Below are 16,236 nucleotides of genomic sequence, written 5' to 3'. Positions count from 1 at the left end.
GCAAGGATGACCTGGGAGGAGAGGTGAGGATTAAAAAAAAACACTTAGGAATTCTTACCTCTTGCTGAGGCAACTTCTGTGAGTGTTATAGAAATCTATGGGGCTGAAATTGCAGGACACCAATGTGATATCCTTTGTCATGATATTCTGTGCTACTCAAGTCCCATCAGAAGTCGCACTAGTTTAAGGACATGTGCGTCCCGATGCACATTCTAGTACAGTTCAGAAAAAAAAAAAATAATGCATGTTCTACTTTTTCTTCTGGACCTGGAATGCCCTGAACTGACTGCACCGGGGTGAACTATGCCACTGAAAACTATACAACCTACTATCCATACGTTTTTTTCTCTGCATCAAAAACACACTTGAGTGCATGTGAACTGGCCCTTAGCCCTGGTTCACACCAGTGCGACTTTGAAACCATGTTACTTCAGCACAATCTCAAATGCAGATCAGTGTGCTTTGGGTCTTCGATTTCATTGAGTCGTGTGAATTAATTTAACAGCAGTCAATGTAAGTTACAATGAAATTGCAGAAAAGTAGTGCAGAAACCTTTTTCAGAGTCATGATTTGAACGGTTTCATTGCCAAAAACAGGGTGCGACTTGTCATGCAATTTTGAACTGTCAAATCGCATTGGGGTGAACGAGGGCTTAGTCAATTTTACCAGTGATTTGTAAAGACCCAGCTGTGAAACATTCAGCCCAGGTTCACACTGCTGCGGGAACTTGCACAATTTCATATCTGCATGTCAGTCTGACTTCGGGGGCGACTTCAGAGACATCTCTGCAGGGTTCCTGCACAGAGGTCTATTGAAATTGCACCCGAAGGTCGCCAAAAGTAGTACAGAAACTACTTTTGGGAATTGGTGCGGCACCAGCAATAGCCGCCGATTTGACATGTCAAATCACATCAATGTGAACCTAGGCTTAATAACAGAACAAACAATTTATTTAAAAAAAAGCCTTCCGAAAATGTGTGTGCACTTACTTGTCTGGAAGAATAGTTTTGTTGTCCATGTCGAATGCACCAATGTCCTAATGAGAAAATGATAACAATGAGACAACGCTATAAAAGATGCTAAAAGAAAAAAAGTAATTATATATATATATATATTTTTTTTTTTTTTTTTATTATCATGCATGAGCTGGACCTGCCATTTCAATCCCAAGACAAAATGATAACCTACCAATTGGATGCATATCTAAAATGGGTAAATAGAAATTTGGACACATTCTCAACACATGTGCCATGACTGATGATCCTAGCGAGTTACTTAGAGCCCTTTCACACTGGGGCGGTTTGCAGGCGCTATTAATAGCACCTGCAAACCGACCCGAAAGTGCCGCTGCTTGCATTTCAGTGTGAAAGCCCCGAGGGCTTTCACACTGGAGCGATGCGCTGGCAGGACGGTAAAAAAAGTCCTGCCAGCAGCATCTTCGGAGCGGTGAAGGAGCGGTGTGTATACCACTCCTGCCCATTGAAATCAATGGGACGGCGCGGCTATACCGCCGGCAAACGCCTCTGCAGAGGCGCTTTGCGGTGGTATTTAACCCTTTCTCGGCCGCTAGTGGGGGGGGTAAAACCGCCCCGCTAGCGGCCGCATACCGACGGTAAAACGCCGCTAATAATAGCAGCGTTTTACCGCCGACGCCGCCCCCCGCCCCAGTGTGAAAGGGCTCCTTATTAAGACGTAATGCAGGTCATCGCTGTCTTGTGTACAATAGCTTTCACTAAGGCCCCTTTCACACTGGGGCGGTTTGCAGGCGGTATTGCGCTAAAAATACTGCCTGCAAACTGCCCCTAAACAGCCTCCGCTGTTTATTCAGTGTGAAAGCCCCAGGGCTTTCACACTGAAGCGGTGCGCTGGCAGGACGGTGAAAAATGTCCTGCAAACCGCTTCTTTGGAGCGGTGAAGGAGCAGTGTATTCACCGCTCATAAACCGCTCCTGCCCATTGAAATCAATGGGACAGCGCGGCTATACCGCGGCAATACCGTGGCTATAGCCGCGCTGTACGAGTGATTTTAACCCTTTTTCGGCCGCCAGCGGGGGTTAAAACCGCACCGCTAGCGGCCGAATACAGCTGCAAGAACGACGGTACAGCAGCGCTAAAAATAGCGCTGTTGTACCGCCGACGCCCCCACTGCCCCAGTGTGAAAGGGGCCTAAATTCAACTGAAGTCTACTACAAAACAGGCATAGGAAAGCAATACAAAAGTGATTTGTGGGATAGTTTTTCTGTAAAGTGGTTATTCTGGGGTCATGGCTGCAATTATTTCCCCCCGGTATCTCCCCCCCCCCGCGATGCTGAATAATGTGAGAGTGATCCTGAGCAGCTAGAGAACACCTGCATTGCTAATATATGTAGCAGAAGGGCGGCGCGCGCACCCCCCCACCATCCTCCACCAGTGTCCTGGGCTCTCGTTTCACCCGGGAGCCCAGGACTGAAACCAGCAGTTTCGCCGGCTGTGCATAGAGGTGAAGGAGGAACAGAAGATCCCCAATCTGCATGGTCTATGAAACCAGAAGCGATGAGCATTTTGTCACTTCTGGTTTATTGTTTACAAGCCATTAGCCACTTTACAACAGCATCTGATCTCTGAAGATATATTTTTGAGGCCAGGAGGAGAGAGAGCCCAGATCTCTCCATAAAGACCTTTCACAGCCCTTTCTAACACAAGGGATGTAGTTCATTCCTCGTGATAGCAATAAAGTTGAGGCAAAAATAAATAAATAATTTATAATAAAATTTAAAGAGAAAAAGCATATCAAAAAAAAAAATAAATAAATAAAAAATAAGTTTTGAATAAAAGAAAAATGTAAAGTGCCCCCGTCCCACCGTGCTCACGCACAAAGGCTAATGCATATGTTGGTCCCGCAGATTACACAACGTTTTACAACTTGAGGGTAGACAGTACAAATAAAATACAGTAGGAATCAGAGGGCCCTGTTACTTAGATCTAAGAGGGAAAGTCAAGAGATACAAGAGGTAATAACTGTGGGGGGGGGGGGGGCAGATAGGCTTCTCTAAAACGATGAATTTTCAGGGATTTTCTGAAAGTAAACAAAGTAGGAGATGGTCGGACAGATTGGGGTAGAGCATTCCAGAGGATGGGAGAGGCTCAGAAGAAGTCCTGGGAGGCGAGCAGGAGATGAGGTGACAAGGGAGCTAGAGAGCAGGAAGTCTTGGAGCAAAGAGGACGATTTGGTTAGTATTTTAGACCAGGTTAGAGATGTAGCTGGGGGCCAGGTTGCGGATGGCTTTGTAAGTTACTGTTAAGGCTTGTACACACAATTGGATTTTCCGCAGACAAAAACAGCAGACTTCTGTCCGAAGGCCGTTGCCCCAAACTTGTCTTGCATACAAACGGCACACAATAGTCTGCCAACAAACACGAACGTAGTGACGTACTACGGGGTTTTTCAGCTCTTTAGCGCCACCCTTTGGGCTCCTTCTACCAATTTTGTATTCGTAGAAGTTCAGTGAGTGTTGATTCGTGCTTTTCATTTCGTTTCTGAACGGCCGTTCGTCAACCAGCCATGTTGCGGAATCGAAGGAGATAATGGGAAGAAGGAAGAAAGAAGAAGAGGACCAAAAATTGGTTGCTTTATTAAATCGTGACCAATTATGTCATATGCCTTTGCTGCGGGAGTTCCGGGAGAATAATCCAGGTGATTTTTGGAATTATCTCCGGATGACGGACCCTGCTTTCACCAACTCTTGGCATTGTTGACCCCCTATATTAAGAAGCAGGACACATGCATGAGGCTTTTAATTCTTGGTTTAATGATTTGATTTGGTATATTTTCTATTTTTGGATGCATAGCATGCACTTCTTGCTTACGTTCTATTGGCAGATAGCATGTCTAATTTTATTTATTTGTTTTCTTTTTTTAAATGCACAAGAGAAAAAAAAAAAAATTTATAATAATAATCATCATCATCAACATGTGGAGAACAGTACTTGGCTACGTGTTTTACTTCAAATGACAGTTTGGGAGTAGGCAGTTACATTTAAAAAAAAATTACAATGTAAAATTAGCAAGGGACACCAACATAGTTGTATCTTTGATCTTAAAAACTACGGGATAATGGTGCTGTGGTAACTTGCCCCCAAAAAAAAAAAACAAAAACAAAAAGTGATGCGTGAGGAGACAGATGGAGTGAGTTGGGGGGGGGGGGGGGTGGAGAGGTAGATTTGGGCGTGCGCTTAGACCCCTTTCACACTGGGGCGGTTTGCAGGCGGTATTGCGCTAAAAATACCGCCTGCAAACCGCCCCTAAACAGCCTCCGCTGTTTGTTCAGTGTGAAAGCCCTCGGGCTTTCACACTGAAGCGGTGCGCAGGCAGGGCGGTGAAAAAAGTCCTGCAAACTGCTTTTTTGGAGCGGTGAAGGAGCGGTGTATTCACCGCTCCTAAACCGCTCCTGCCCATTGAAATCAATGGGACAGCGCGGCTATACAGCGGCAATAGCCATGCTGTACAAGGGATTTTAACCCTTTTTCAGCCGCCAGCGGGGGTTAAAACCGCACCGCTAGCGGCCGAATACAGGTACAAGAACGACGGTACAGCAGCGCTAAAAATAGCGCTGTTGTACCGCCGACGCCCCCACCGCTGCAGTGTGAAAGGGGCCTAAGAGATAATATCGAAAGCCATGGGAGGCAATCAACTGACCCAGGGACGAGGAGTCCAAGAACAGAATCTTGGAGGACCCCGAAAGAAGAAAAGGAAGTAGAGTTGTCAGTGACACTGAAGAGGCAGTGGCATAGATAGGATGAAGACCAGTGAAGAGTACAGTCACGGAGACCAAAGGAGTGGAGTTTTTTGGGGAGGAGGGAGTGGTCCACTGTATCAAAAGCAGCAGAGAGGTCCAGGAGAAGTAGTACAGAATAGTGTTTGTTGGTTTTAGCTGTTAGTAGGTCGTTGGCGAGTTTAAAAAAAAAAAAGGGAGGAGAAGTCCAGCCAAAGCTCGTTTGGCTGTACTTCTATGGATCACAAGAGTGCAGTTCGTTTTGTACTCCTGTGACCCATTTTCAGCAGAGAGCGGGCTGATGTCACTGCTGTCAGTCCAGGCTCCGCCTCATCACAACCACGAAGTCGGGATATGAGAGCTGATGAGAGCCTGTGCCAGCCACACCTCCACAGCCCAGCGCTCCAATGAGTGAGGAGGGCGCAGAGAGCTGTGGCTGACAGTCTACAGCTCTCTGCTCATGGAGCTCTGAAAACAGAGAGATCGGCAGTGTTGGATCACTCGGTTCTCAGTGTAGGGGCGCCAGCGGACAGATGCAGGATCGGACCAATGTTGCATTCACCTAGGTAAGGTTCTCAGGAAGTATTCCTGATTACAAAAATAAATAAAACCCCGGACTTCTCTTTTAAGGAGAGCAGTTTCCGTGGAGTGTTGAGGGCGAAATCCAGGGATTTCCATGGGATCAAGAAGTTTGTTCATAGTCAGATGGTCACTCAGTCCGTCAGTCTTTCAAGGAGTTTCGAGGAGAAGAGTAAGGAGAGTAGGTTGTTAAGATTGGTGGGGTCCAGTGAGTAAGGATGGGGATGACTAGCGCATGTTTTAGAGATTTGGGGAAAATGCCAGAAGAGAGGAAGAGATTGAAAACGTGAGTTAGATAGTGTAGAATAGAGTCAGAGGGTGAGCATAGCATATGTATGTATTATATTGTGTTTTTTTTGGGAAATGGACAAACAAAAAAACGCTTTTGAAAAACCGCTGGGCAAATATCATGCGACATGAAACATTTCAACTTTTAGACTTGAGCCTTTGCTTTTAAAATTATCTAGAAAAAAAAAAAAAAAAAAAAAAAAAAAAAAAAAGCAGCTTTTTACATGTATGAGAGAAATGTCAGAATTGGCTTGGGCAGCTAGTGGTTAATTAGCATCAACATATTAAAAAGGCCAAGTTCACAGAATAGCAAAAAAAATTTTGCAGGCGCCTGAAAGGCTCAGTTCACATATATGCAAATAGGATGAGTTTTGAACTGCATCAAATTCGCATAACATGTGAACCGAACTAGCTTTCAATGGAGCCAGTTCACACATGTCTGGGGCGGCCACGGTACATTTTATGAAAAGAGTCCTATGGGATTTTGGGTCCGGTTCAGTTGCAAAAATCAAGCAACAATTTGCACCTAAAATCAGTGAACTAAAACCACACCAGACTCCAGACTGCAAAGCCTAAAGCACTGAACTCACAATTAGTGTGTTTCTGTGTAGGGGATGGGGTGGAACCTAAATATGGGTGTAAAGCTGGCCAGCCAGCTGATAAAAAAAAAAAAAAAAAAACCACACACACAGAATTCCCTGATCCACAGTGTCAAGGTGGCTAAAAGGAATCCTCCCTGCTGCGTGGAGACTCCTCTACGGTCGGAAAACATTGATCAGCAATGTAGCAATTGGCACCATGCTGATTGATTAAAGCGGAATTCCACCTACATTTAAAATTTTGCGCCATCCACTTTATCGTTGCATGTTAACGCATTGGCAATTTTGAACACCAATAGACAGTGTATGAAGAGATTCTTCAAAAATAATAATTTAAAAAAAAAAAAAAAAAAAAAAATTCAGTCACAACTGTAATATTTTATGTATGACATGTCATAAGCAAGTGGCATGATAAAAGCTACCTGCGACTGCTGTCACTTATGCTGGTCATACAAAAACAATGTCTTCCTTCAACAAAAATTTTAGGCTCCGTGCACATTGCCGCACATAGGGGGTAACTATCGCAGTAAAGACATGCAAACAGAATCACAGGACGCCTGTCCCCCAAAAAAAGCTCCTGTATTTCTTTTGGGCGACAGGCGTTCCGTGATTCTGTTCGGGAGTTTTTAACCCCGATTGTCGCCAGACAAATCGCGGGAAAAATCGTGGCGTGTTTGGGTTGCTTTTGGAATCGACGGACAACGCACGGGCCTCCCACGATTTGCCGTTATAGCGAATTGTGGGCAGAATCGCGTTAGTTCGCGTTCCGAATCGCGGGCAGGAGTTATGAACGGAGCCCTAATTTCAAGAATGTTCGTTCGATTTTCTAATCGTTAGTGGGGTTAGAAAATCTATGCTAGTTTTCAACTACAGTGACAGGAAAATTCGAAGGAGCAGAATGTTAAACTTCTTGGTCAAAAGGTATTTTCAGACAGTGCATGTGGTTTTCATTCAGAAACTACATTCATTAACCACTTGCTTACTGGGCACTTAAACCCCCCCCTCCTACCGAGATCCAATTTTCAGGGCTGTCACACTTTGAATGACAATTGCGCAGTCATGCTACACTGTACTCAAATGAAATTTTTATCATTTTTCACACAAGTGGAGCTTTCTTTTGGTGGTATTTAAATAGGGATGAATTTACAAGTTATGCGCTGCGCTTGGGTGACCCCAAAAACAAAATAATAACCAACTCTGTGCTTACTAGTGCGATAATATTAAATACAAATATGAATGTTGAATAAACAAACAAGGTGTGAAAAAACAAGTGCTTGTTACACCATAAATTAGTGCTTAATAGTGCTTGTTACACCATACATAGTGTCTTAATCAACATAAAACGTGCTTAGTGCTCAATATAAAGTATCCTGCTTGTTTTAATGAAAAAATTAATAAATAATGAAAAAAAGTTCTCTTTGGCACTCTAAATAGTGCGTGCAAATAACGTCAAGCAGTGATAATAAAACAATGCGTGCAGGTGGTGTTCAGCTGTGACAACAATCCAACATCATGCCGAAGATATCCTGAGTGCTGCAAAACATGCTCCGGTGCTCCTTCGTGACCCCCTTAAGCCAATGTGCTCACCTCAGAGCGTGTGACTCAGCTTCTACCCTGAGTCCAAATACGCTTTGGAGCCACCCCTGGGCTCAGTCTCAGTGTCTGCTGCACTCCTCCAGCTGGAAACAATGTGGCTCCATACATATAAATGAAAAGGAAACTATATAGTGTAATATAGTCAAAATACTTTTATTAAAAGAAAACGCTCCCCACGCCGGGGTACTCACATGGCACTGGTGCGTCAGTGCACCATACTATAACGGCTTTCTATGCAAAATCACTGGATGTTTGGTGCGGTATGCTGTGCTGGGACAGCGCTGGTGTAAAGTCCGTGTCAGTCTCTCCGTCCTGGCCCCTCCCCTACGCGTCTTCGACACAGGAATCACGTGTCATCATCAGGGGGATATTATCCCCCTGATGTGTCGAAATTTCAGCCTCTTCAGCAATTTGGCAAAAGAGAATTCTTGACAATAATGGTGCCGAAAATCGCGCATGTGCAGTAGCGGTGGGAGAACCAGCGGGTGACGTCACTCGTTGTGTGGGCGGCATGCACGTTCCTCACAGTTAAGACGCTGCACTCGTAAGCACATTCCGTGCTGAGACGCTGGTACCTTCCCCGTGGACGCTCCTCGTGCTTGTGAGACACTGCTTGCACCCGAGAGACGGCTTCATAGAGGGCTGCACATAGAATACTCAAGTACAAGAGTGGCCACTGTCCCTCCTGGATGGCTACCATTACTACTATTCGCCGGTGAGCATTGCCGCTTTTGCCTTACTTAAACTGACAGAAACAATCCAACTAGTAGTTCATTTTATTATAGTACTGAAACGATGATCTGTCTATAGCAGTCAAACAACATGTATTACTGCTTGGACTTTGTTAAACAACAAGCCAGCACTCTTGCCATGCAATACTAGTATTTAAAATGTCTGTCTGTCTGCACTGCAGTACATCTGACTTGTAGCAAAAAGATTTTATATAATTGAACTGATTAAATATGATTTGAAATTGAATGCAATGCAATTGCATGCCATTTATTTTATTGAGCTATTCTATAGTATACTATAAACTTCATGCGCTTTTTATATTTAATATATTATATTTATTATGTACTGCCATGTTTAAAAAATGCATGCGCTTGCTGTCATGTCAGTGTAGTATAACTTATAATACTACACTGACAAAGTGACAAATGACAACAAGCCCATGAAGTTTATAGTATACTACAGAATAGCTAAAAAAATAAATAGCATGCAATTGCAATTTGCAAGCAATCCATTCCATTTCAAATCAAATTTAATCAGTTCAATTATCTTTTTAGTAATCATTCTATGCTATTATTCTGCGCTACCAGCAAAAGTGGACCATGTCTGCAGTGTATATATTAGGGCTGGGAGATTTTCTTAAAAAAAAAAAAAAAAAAAAAAAAAAAACCACCTCGATTCACATCGAGTTTTTTTTTTTTGGAGACCGCGCTGGTCCCGAGGCGCTGCGGGCATGAGCTTTTAGGCGAGGCCGCGGCTTCGGCCTAGTCCGCGGCATCCGGCCGTAGCCGCGGACTAGGCCGAAGCTGCGGCCTCGCCTAAAAACTCATGCCCGCAGCGCCTCGGGACCGGCGCAGTGAAAAAAAAAAAAAAATCTAATCGATTTGCTTAAATTTTGAATCGATTTGACCTCTCAACTCGATTCAAGATTTAAATCGATTTTTTTCCCAGCCCTAGTATATATTTTAAAGTTTCTGATAAAGACCCCAAATTTGCAATCTGTAGTCTTTGCTCAGCAGAAATTTCAAGAGGGAGTACAGGGCCAAAGTATTTTTCAACAACAGGTTTGATACACCACGTAAAAAACACGTCATCCAGTTCAGCATTCAGATTACAAGAAAACAGTGCCACTTCCAAAAAGTGCCTCAGGCTTAACACCTTCTGTGGCCAGTCTGAAAAGGTTAAAAAATATGCAAGCGACAGTCCCAAAGCTCGTGCCATCACAGATAAAATGATGGAATTTATTGCATTAGATGACCAGCCATTCTCTGTTGTGGAGGACATTGGATTCTGTAGGCTCATGCAACATATTGAGCCGCGTTACTTACTACCAAGCAGACACTACTTTGCAGATACCCGTCTACCTGAATTGTTTTCCAGTGTTAAAAACACGTTCATGAGCGCATGACTACCAACATCATAGCAATCAGTTTTACTACCGACATTTGGAGTCCAACGAGCATGCTTAGCCTGACAGCACAGTGGATAGATGACAAATTTCAATTTCAAAACATCCTACTTAACACATGCGAGTTTGTTGGGTCACATACTGCAGCAGCAATATCTGATGCTTTAAAAACCATGCTTGACACATGGCACAATGAGAAGTCTAAAGTGCATTTGATTGTCCGAGATAATGCACGGAACATGGCAAAGACAATGGAAAACCGTGAACTTAAAAGCATACCGTGTATGGCACACACGCTGCAATTGGCTGTGAATGAAAGATTGCCGAGTCAGCGCACCATATCTGATATCGTATCAAAAGGAAGAAAAATTGTGGGTCACTTTAAACATTCTCCACTTGCTTAGTCCAGATTACAAGCTTTGCAGATGCAGTTTGGAATGCCACCGAAACAACTGCAGCAAGATGTAGCCACTCTTTGGAACAGCACCTACTATATACTGCAAAGTCTTTTTGAACAAAATCGTGTTTTAGCTGCATACATTGCAGATTACGAGCTGCCGGCAACACTGAGCGCACATCAGTGGATGTTAGTTGAAAATAGTTTGTCTCTTCTATCACCATTTGAACAGTTAAAGTGGTGTTCCGGCCGAAGTTATACTTTTTAAATAAAAATACCCCTATAATACACAAGCTTAATGTATTCTAGTAATGTTAATCTGTAAACTAAGGTCTGTTTTGTTGGTTTATAGCAGTAGTTATTTTTAGGGCTGAAACAACTAATCGATTAATCGACAACTAATCGATTATGAAATTAATCGATTACTATTTTCATAATCGATTAATCGGACAGTAACATAATGGAGTTAAAAAAAACTAAAATGAGCCCTTTATAGCACAAAAAGAGCAAATACTCGTTTCTGTAAATCAAACTTTCACAGTTCTACAGTAAAAAAATGAACCCCTTACAGTAGTGATTATCTAAAGGGCTAATTTTATTTTTTTTAACCCCATTATGTTACTAAACGTTTTAGACCTGCTTCACATCTATGTGTGTTTTTTAGTGCTTTTTGCATAAACGCACTACAGTTCATTTACATGGTTTCCTATGGGACACGTTCACATCTATGCTTTTTTCAGCCAAGTCAATTTTCAGACGAGAATATTCAGACGAAAAATCTTTGTACATTCACTGAATGAAAGAATGAAAAAATTGATCTTGACCCCAGATACGAGATAACGACTGTATTATCTTTACTTGGTCTGTTATTGCAAAATTCTCAAACATATTGAAAGAGAAAAAAATTGATCTCTGAGTCTGATGATATTTACCAGATTCACCCTTTAATAGTATATATCCTCTAATAGTATATAAAGTATCTCCTCTAATAGTATGTACAGTAGATCTCCTCTAATAGTATGTACAGTAGATCTCCTCTAATAGTATGTACAGTAGATCTCCTCTAATAGTATGTACAGTAGATCTCCTCTAATAGTATGTACAGTAGATCTCCTCTAATAGTATGTACAGTAGATCTCCTCTAATTGTATATACTAAATACTATACTATAGTATATCTCCTCTGTCTTATTCTCAGAGTGGATTAGAGCTTTTGCTCCCTAACCATAAAGTTGGTAATTTATATTTACCACTGCATTGAGATATTTAGGAATAAATTTCCTTTTTTTTAAACTTTAAATATTAAACTAAATTATACACCACACTTTTTTTTTTAGGTTATTAACCGAATAATCGATTAATCGAAACAATAATCGGCCAACTAATCGATTATGAAAATAATCGTTAGTTGCAGCCCTAGTTATTTTATACAGCAGGCCGTGGCCATCTTAAGTGTGGGCATCTGAAGCCAGACTGTATTTCTTCCTGGTTCTCATCCTTGCAGATTTCGCACATGCTCAGTGTAGCACAAGCAGTGCAATAGGTTTCAGGTCAGGTTTCCACAGCAACGGCAGTGTCAGAGGAAGTTGCCGCCCCTTCCCAGAAGGCACTTCAAACAGGAAATGATGCGATGGGCCAGGGAGGAGGAAGTGAAAAAATGAATACAGCAGATATACAGTAGGTGCTGAGAAAAAATAAAAAAAATATCCAATTTGTTTACAGTGCACAGTTTAGTGAGGGATGCTGAAGAGTTGTAAAAGTGGGTGGAACTCCACTTTAACAAAAGAAATACGCTCAACTAATGCTTCCATTGCTGAAGTTATTTCCTTGATTGCAGCACTGAAGCGTCTGCTAGGAAAAGAGCTAGAAACAGACCATGGCGTAAAAAACGTCTAAAACCACTCTACCAGAGGCCGTTACCAACCGGTTTCTAGACACCGAGTCCAACCCACTGTACTGCATTGCAACAGTTCTAGATCCTCGATTTAAAGAGCATTATGTTAATGTGGAGAAAAAGCAGCGTGCACGGGAAATGATACAGGCACAAATGGGAGGTGGTGGAAGCATCTGGCGAAGGAGTTTCGAGGAGAAGCACAGAGAAAAATGAGAAGAAACGGTTGCATACAAGTGAAGAGGAACACGCTTCCTCCAGATCTGATATGTTTAAAGAAATTTTACATGAATGCACCTGGTCCATAGCAGTGCCACAACAAGTGCAGCTACCCAACAGCTGGACATTTATTTAGCTGAGCAGCCCATTGCCAGAAGCGACAATCCCCTTGAGTACTGGCGCATCAACAAATGTTTTCCTTTGCTTGCACGCAGATATTTATATAGTCAGGTCCATAAATATTGGGACATCGACACAATTCTAATCTTTTTGGCTCTATACACCACCACAATGGATTTGAAATGAAACAAACAAGATGTGCTTTAACTGCAGACTTTCAGCTTTAATATGAGGGTATTTACATCCAAATCAGGTGAACGGCGTAGGAATTACAACAGTTTGTATATGTGCCTCCCACTTTTTAAAAGGGACCAAAAGTAATGGGACAATTGGCTGCTCAGCTGTTCCATGGCCAGGTGTGTGTTATTCCCTCATTATCCCATTTACAAGCAGAAGATAAAAAGTCCAGTGTTCATTTCAAGTGTAAATTATATAATAAATGCGCGCTTAGGAAAATAGGTTGCAGCTTCCCCCAATAGGTTCCCAAGGGAACTTACAAAGGTGACTAAGAGAAATTGGGGAAATGGCGCTACCCTGTATGGCCCTAATTTGGTTAAAGAAAATTATAAAATATTTAGGCTAAGCTCCCAAGCCTGACTTATAATGCATATATTAGCGGAGTGTGTGTCTCAAAAATTAAAAGGTAAATAGTGTAAGAGAGGTAACACCTTATAAATACTCACTAAGTGTGTGAGTCAAATCTTTAGAGTGAATGAGTGTTAAGGGGGTAATAGGTGAGAAAGGTTAGGATGCAGCTCCACTAACAAAGTAATGGGATGCACACCCGCCCTCACCCATCCAACCCAAAACTAGATTTACACCTACATAAAACAATCCAAACCGTAAATAAACATAAAAAAACAGAGCTTTCCAGCCCTGATGTGAACACTATTAATATGTGCACACCCTCATTTGACGTGCAAAGAGTCCACAACAGTTGCATACTATAAGTAAGTGTCCAATGTGTGGTCCAAGTCCTTGGATAAACGTGAAAACAAAGACAATATGTGAACAAAGAAATGTGATCCAAAATTCCAAAGAATCAGGTGACTTCGGTGCACAGCAGGTATGGTGACTTGGTGCTCCCCCAATGGGTCCCCACTCACCGAATGCAGTTACCCCTCTATGCCTATTACCTCTGCAGGGGTAACTACATTCGGTGAGTGGGGGAGCACCAAGTCACCATACCTGCTGTGCACCGAAGTCACCTGATTCTTTGGAATTTTGGATCACATTTCTTTGTTCACATATTGTCTTTATGTTTTCACGTTTGTCCAAGGACTTGGACCACACATTGGACACTTACTTATAGTATGCAACTGTTGTGCACGTCAAATGAGGGTGTGCACATATTAATAGTGTTCACATCAGGGCTGGAAAGCTCTGTATTTTTAGATTATTCACGTTTTTTTAATTTTTTTTATGGTTTGGATTGTTTTATGTAGGTGTAAATCTAGTTTTGGGTTGGATGGGTGAGGGTGGGTGTGCATCCCATTACTTTGTTAGTGGAGCTGCATCCTAACCCTTCTCACCTTTTACCCCCTTAACACTCATTCACTAAAGATTTGACTCACACAGTTAGCGAGTATTTATAATGTGTTACCTCTCTTACACTATTACCTTTATTTTTGAGACACACACTCCGCTAATATATGCATTATAAGTCAGGCTTGGGAGCTTAGCCTAAATATTTTATAATTTTCTTTAACCAAATTAGGGCCATACAGGGTAGCAACATTTCCCCAATTTCTCTTATTCATTTCAAGTGTGCTATTTGCATTTGGAATCTGTTGCTGTCAACTCAATATGAGATCCAAGAGCTGTCACTATCAGCAAAGCAAGCCATCATTAGGCTGAAAAAAACAAAACAAACCCATCAAAAAGATAACAAAAAACATTAGGTGTGGCCAAATCAACTGTTTGGAACATCCTCAAAAAGAAAGAACGCACCGGTGAGCTCAGCAACACCAAAAGACCCGGAAGACCACGGAAAACAACTGTGGTGGATGACCAATTCTTTCTCTGGTGAAGAAAACACCCTTCACAAAAGTTGGCCAGATCAACAACACTCTCCAGGAGGTAGGTGTATGTGTGTCAAAGTCAACAATCACGAGAAGACTTCAGAGTGAATACAGAGGGTTCACTACAAGATGTAAACCGTTGGTGAGCCTCAAAAACAGGAAGGCCAGATTAGAGTTTGCCAAACATCTAAAAAAGCCTTCACAGTTCTGGAACAACATCCTATGGACAGATGAGACCAAGATCAACTTGTACCAGAGTAATGGGAAGAGAAGAGTATGGAGAAGGAAAGGAACTGCTCATGATCCAAAGCATACCACCTCATCAGTGAAGCATGGTGGTGGCAGTGTCATGGTGTGGGCATATATGGCTGTATTTATCGATGATGTGACTGCTGACAAAAGCAGCAGGATGAATTCTGAAGTGTTTTGGGCAATATTATCTGCTCATATTCAGCAAAATGCTTCAGAACTCATTGGATGGTGCTTCACAGTGCAGATGGACAATGACCCAAAGCATACTGCAAAAGCAACCAAAGAGTTTTTTTAAGGGAAAGAAGTGGAATGTTATGCAATGGCCAAGTCAATCAACTGACCTGAATCCGATTGAGCATGCATTTCATTTGCTAAAGACAAAACTGAAGGGAATGGAACTGCAGATAGTTGCAGTAGAGGCCTGGCAGAGCATCACCAGGGATGAAACCCAGCGTCTGGTGATGTCTATGCGTTCCAGACTTCAGGCTGTAATGGTTGCAAATCCTTTGCAGTCAAAGTATTAAAAAGTGAAAGTTTGATGGATGATTGTTAACCACTTCAGCCCCGGAAGAATTTACCCCCTTCCTGACCAGAGCACTTTTTGCAATTCGGCACTGCGTTGCTTTAACTGACAATTGTACGGTCGTGCGACGTGGCTCCCAAACAAAATTGACGTCCTTTTTTTCCCACAAATAGAGCTTTCTTTTGGTGGTATTTAATCGCCTCTGGGGTTTTTATTTTGTGCGCTATAAACAAAAATAGAGCGACAATTTGGAAAAAAAAAAAAAAAAGCATTATTTTTTACTTTTTGCTATAATAAATATTAGAGGTCGACTGATATGGGTTTTTCTCTGGCCGATGCTGATATTTAGAAATCGCGGTGGCCGATATGTGATGCCGATTTTTTTTTTTTTTTTCCCCTTCATCTCATAAAATTTAACAGTTAGACCTCTTTCACACTGGGGCATTTTTCAGGCGCTTTTGGGCTAAAAATAGCGCCTGTAAAACGGCTCCCCTGCAGTCTCAGTGTGAAAGACCGAGTGCTTTCACACTGAGGCGATGCGCTGGCAGGATGTTAAAAAAAGTCCTGCAAGCGGCATCTTTGGAGCGGTGTATACCACCACTCCTGCCCATTGAAATGAATGCGCACCGCTGCCAAAAGTGCCTGCAAAGCGTTTCGGCAGCGGCGCATTTAACCCCTTCCTCGGCTGCTAGCTGGGTTATAAGCTCCCCGCTAGCAGCCGAATAGTGCCGCTAAAATGACGGTAAAGCGCTGCTAAAACTAGCAGCGTTTTACCGTCAACGCATGCCCGCTCCAGTGTGAAAGCAGCCTTAAAGGGGTTGTAAAGGTAAAAATTTTTTCACCTTAATGCATTCTATGCATTAAG

General features: G+C 42.4%; 1 protein-coding gene across 1 annotated transcript in view; it reads right to left on the bottom strand.

The window, feature by feature from the left end:
- The window catches only part of KNL1 (kinetochore scaffold 1), a 318,489-nt gene that overhangs the window by 286,883 nt on the left and 15,370 nt on the right, over window positions 1–16,236 (bottom strand). Inside the window, exon 2 of the mRNA XM_073609599.1 lies at window positions 990–1,036. Coding sequence (XP_073465700.1) covers window positions 990–1,018 — 29 coding nt within the window. The 5' untranslated portion in view covers window positions 1,019–1,036. The remainder of the gene's footprint in view (window positions 1–989; window positions 1,037–16,236) is intronic.

The sequence above is a fragment of the Aquarana catesbeiana genome, linkage group LG13 (assembly GCF_042186555.1).
Source record: "Aquarana catesbeiana isolate 2022-GZ linkage group LG13, ASM4218655v1, whole genome shotgun sequence".
Classification (NCBI taxonomy): Eukaryota; Metazoa; Chordata; class Amphibia; order Anura; family Ranidae; genus Aquarana; species Aquarana catesbeiana.
This window is presented reverse-complemented; position numbering and strand designations above follow the sequence as displayed.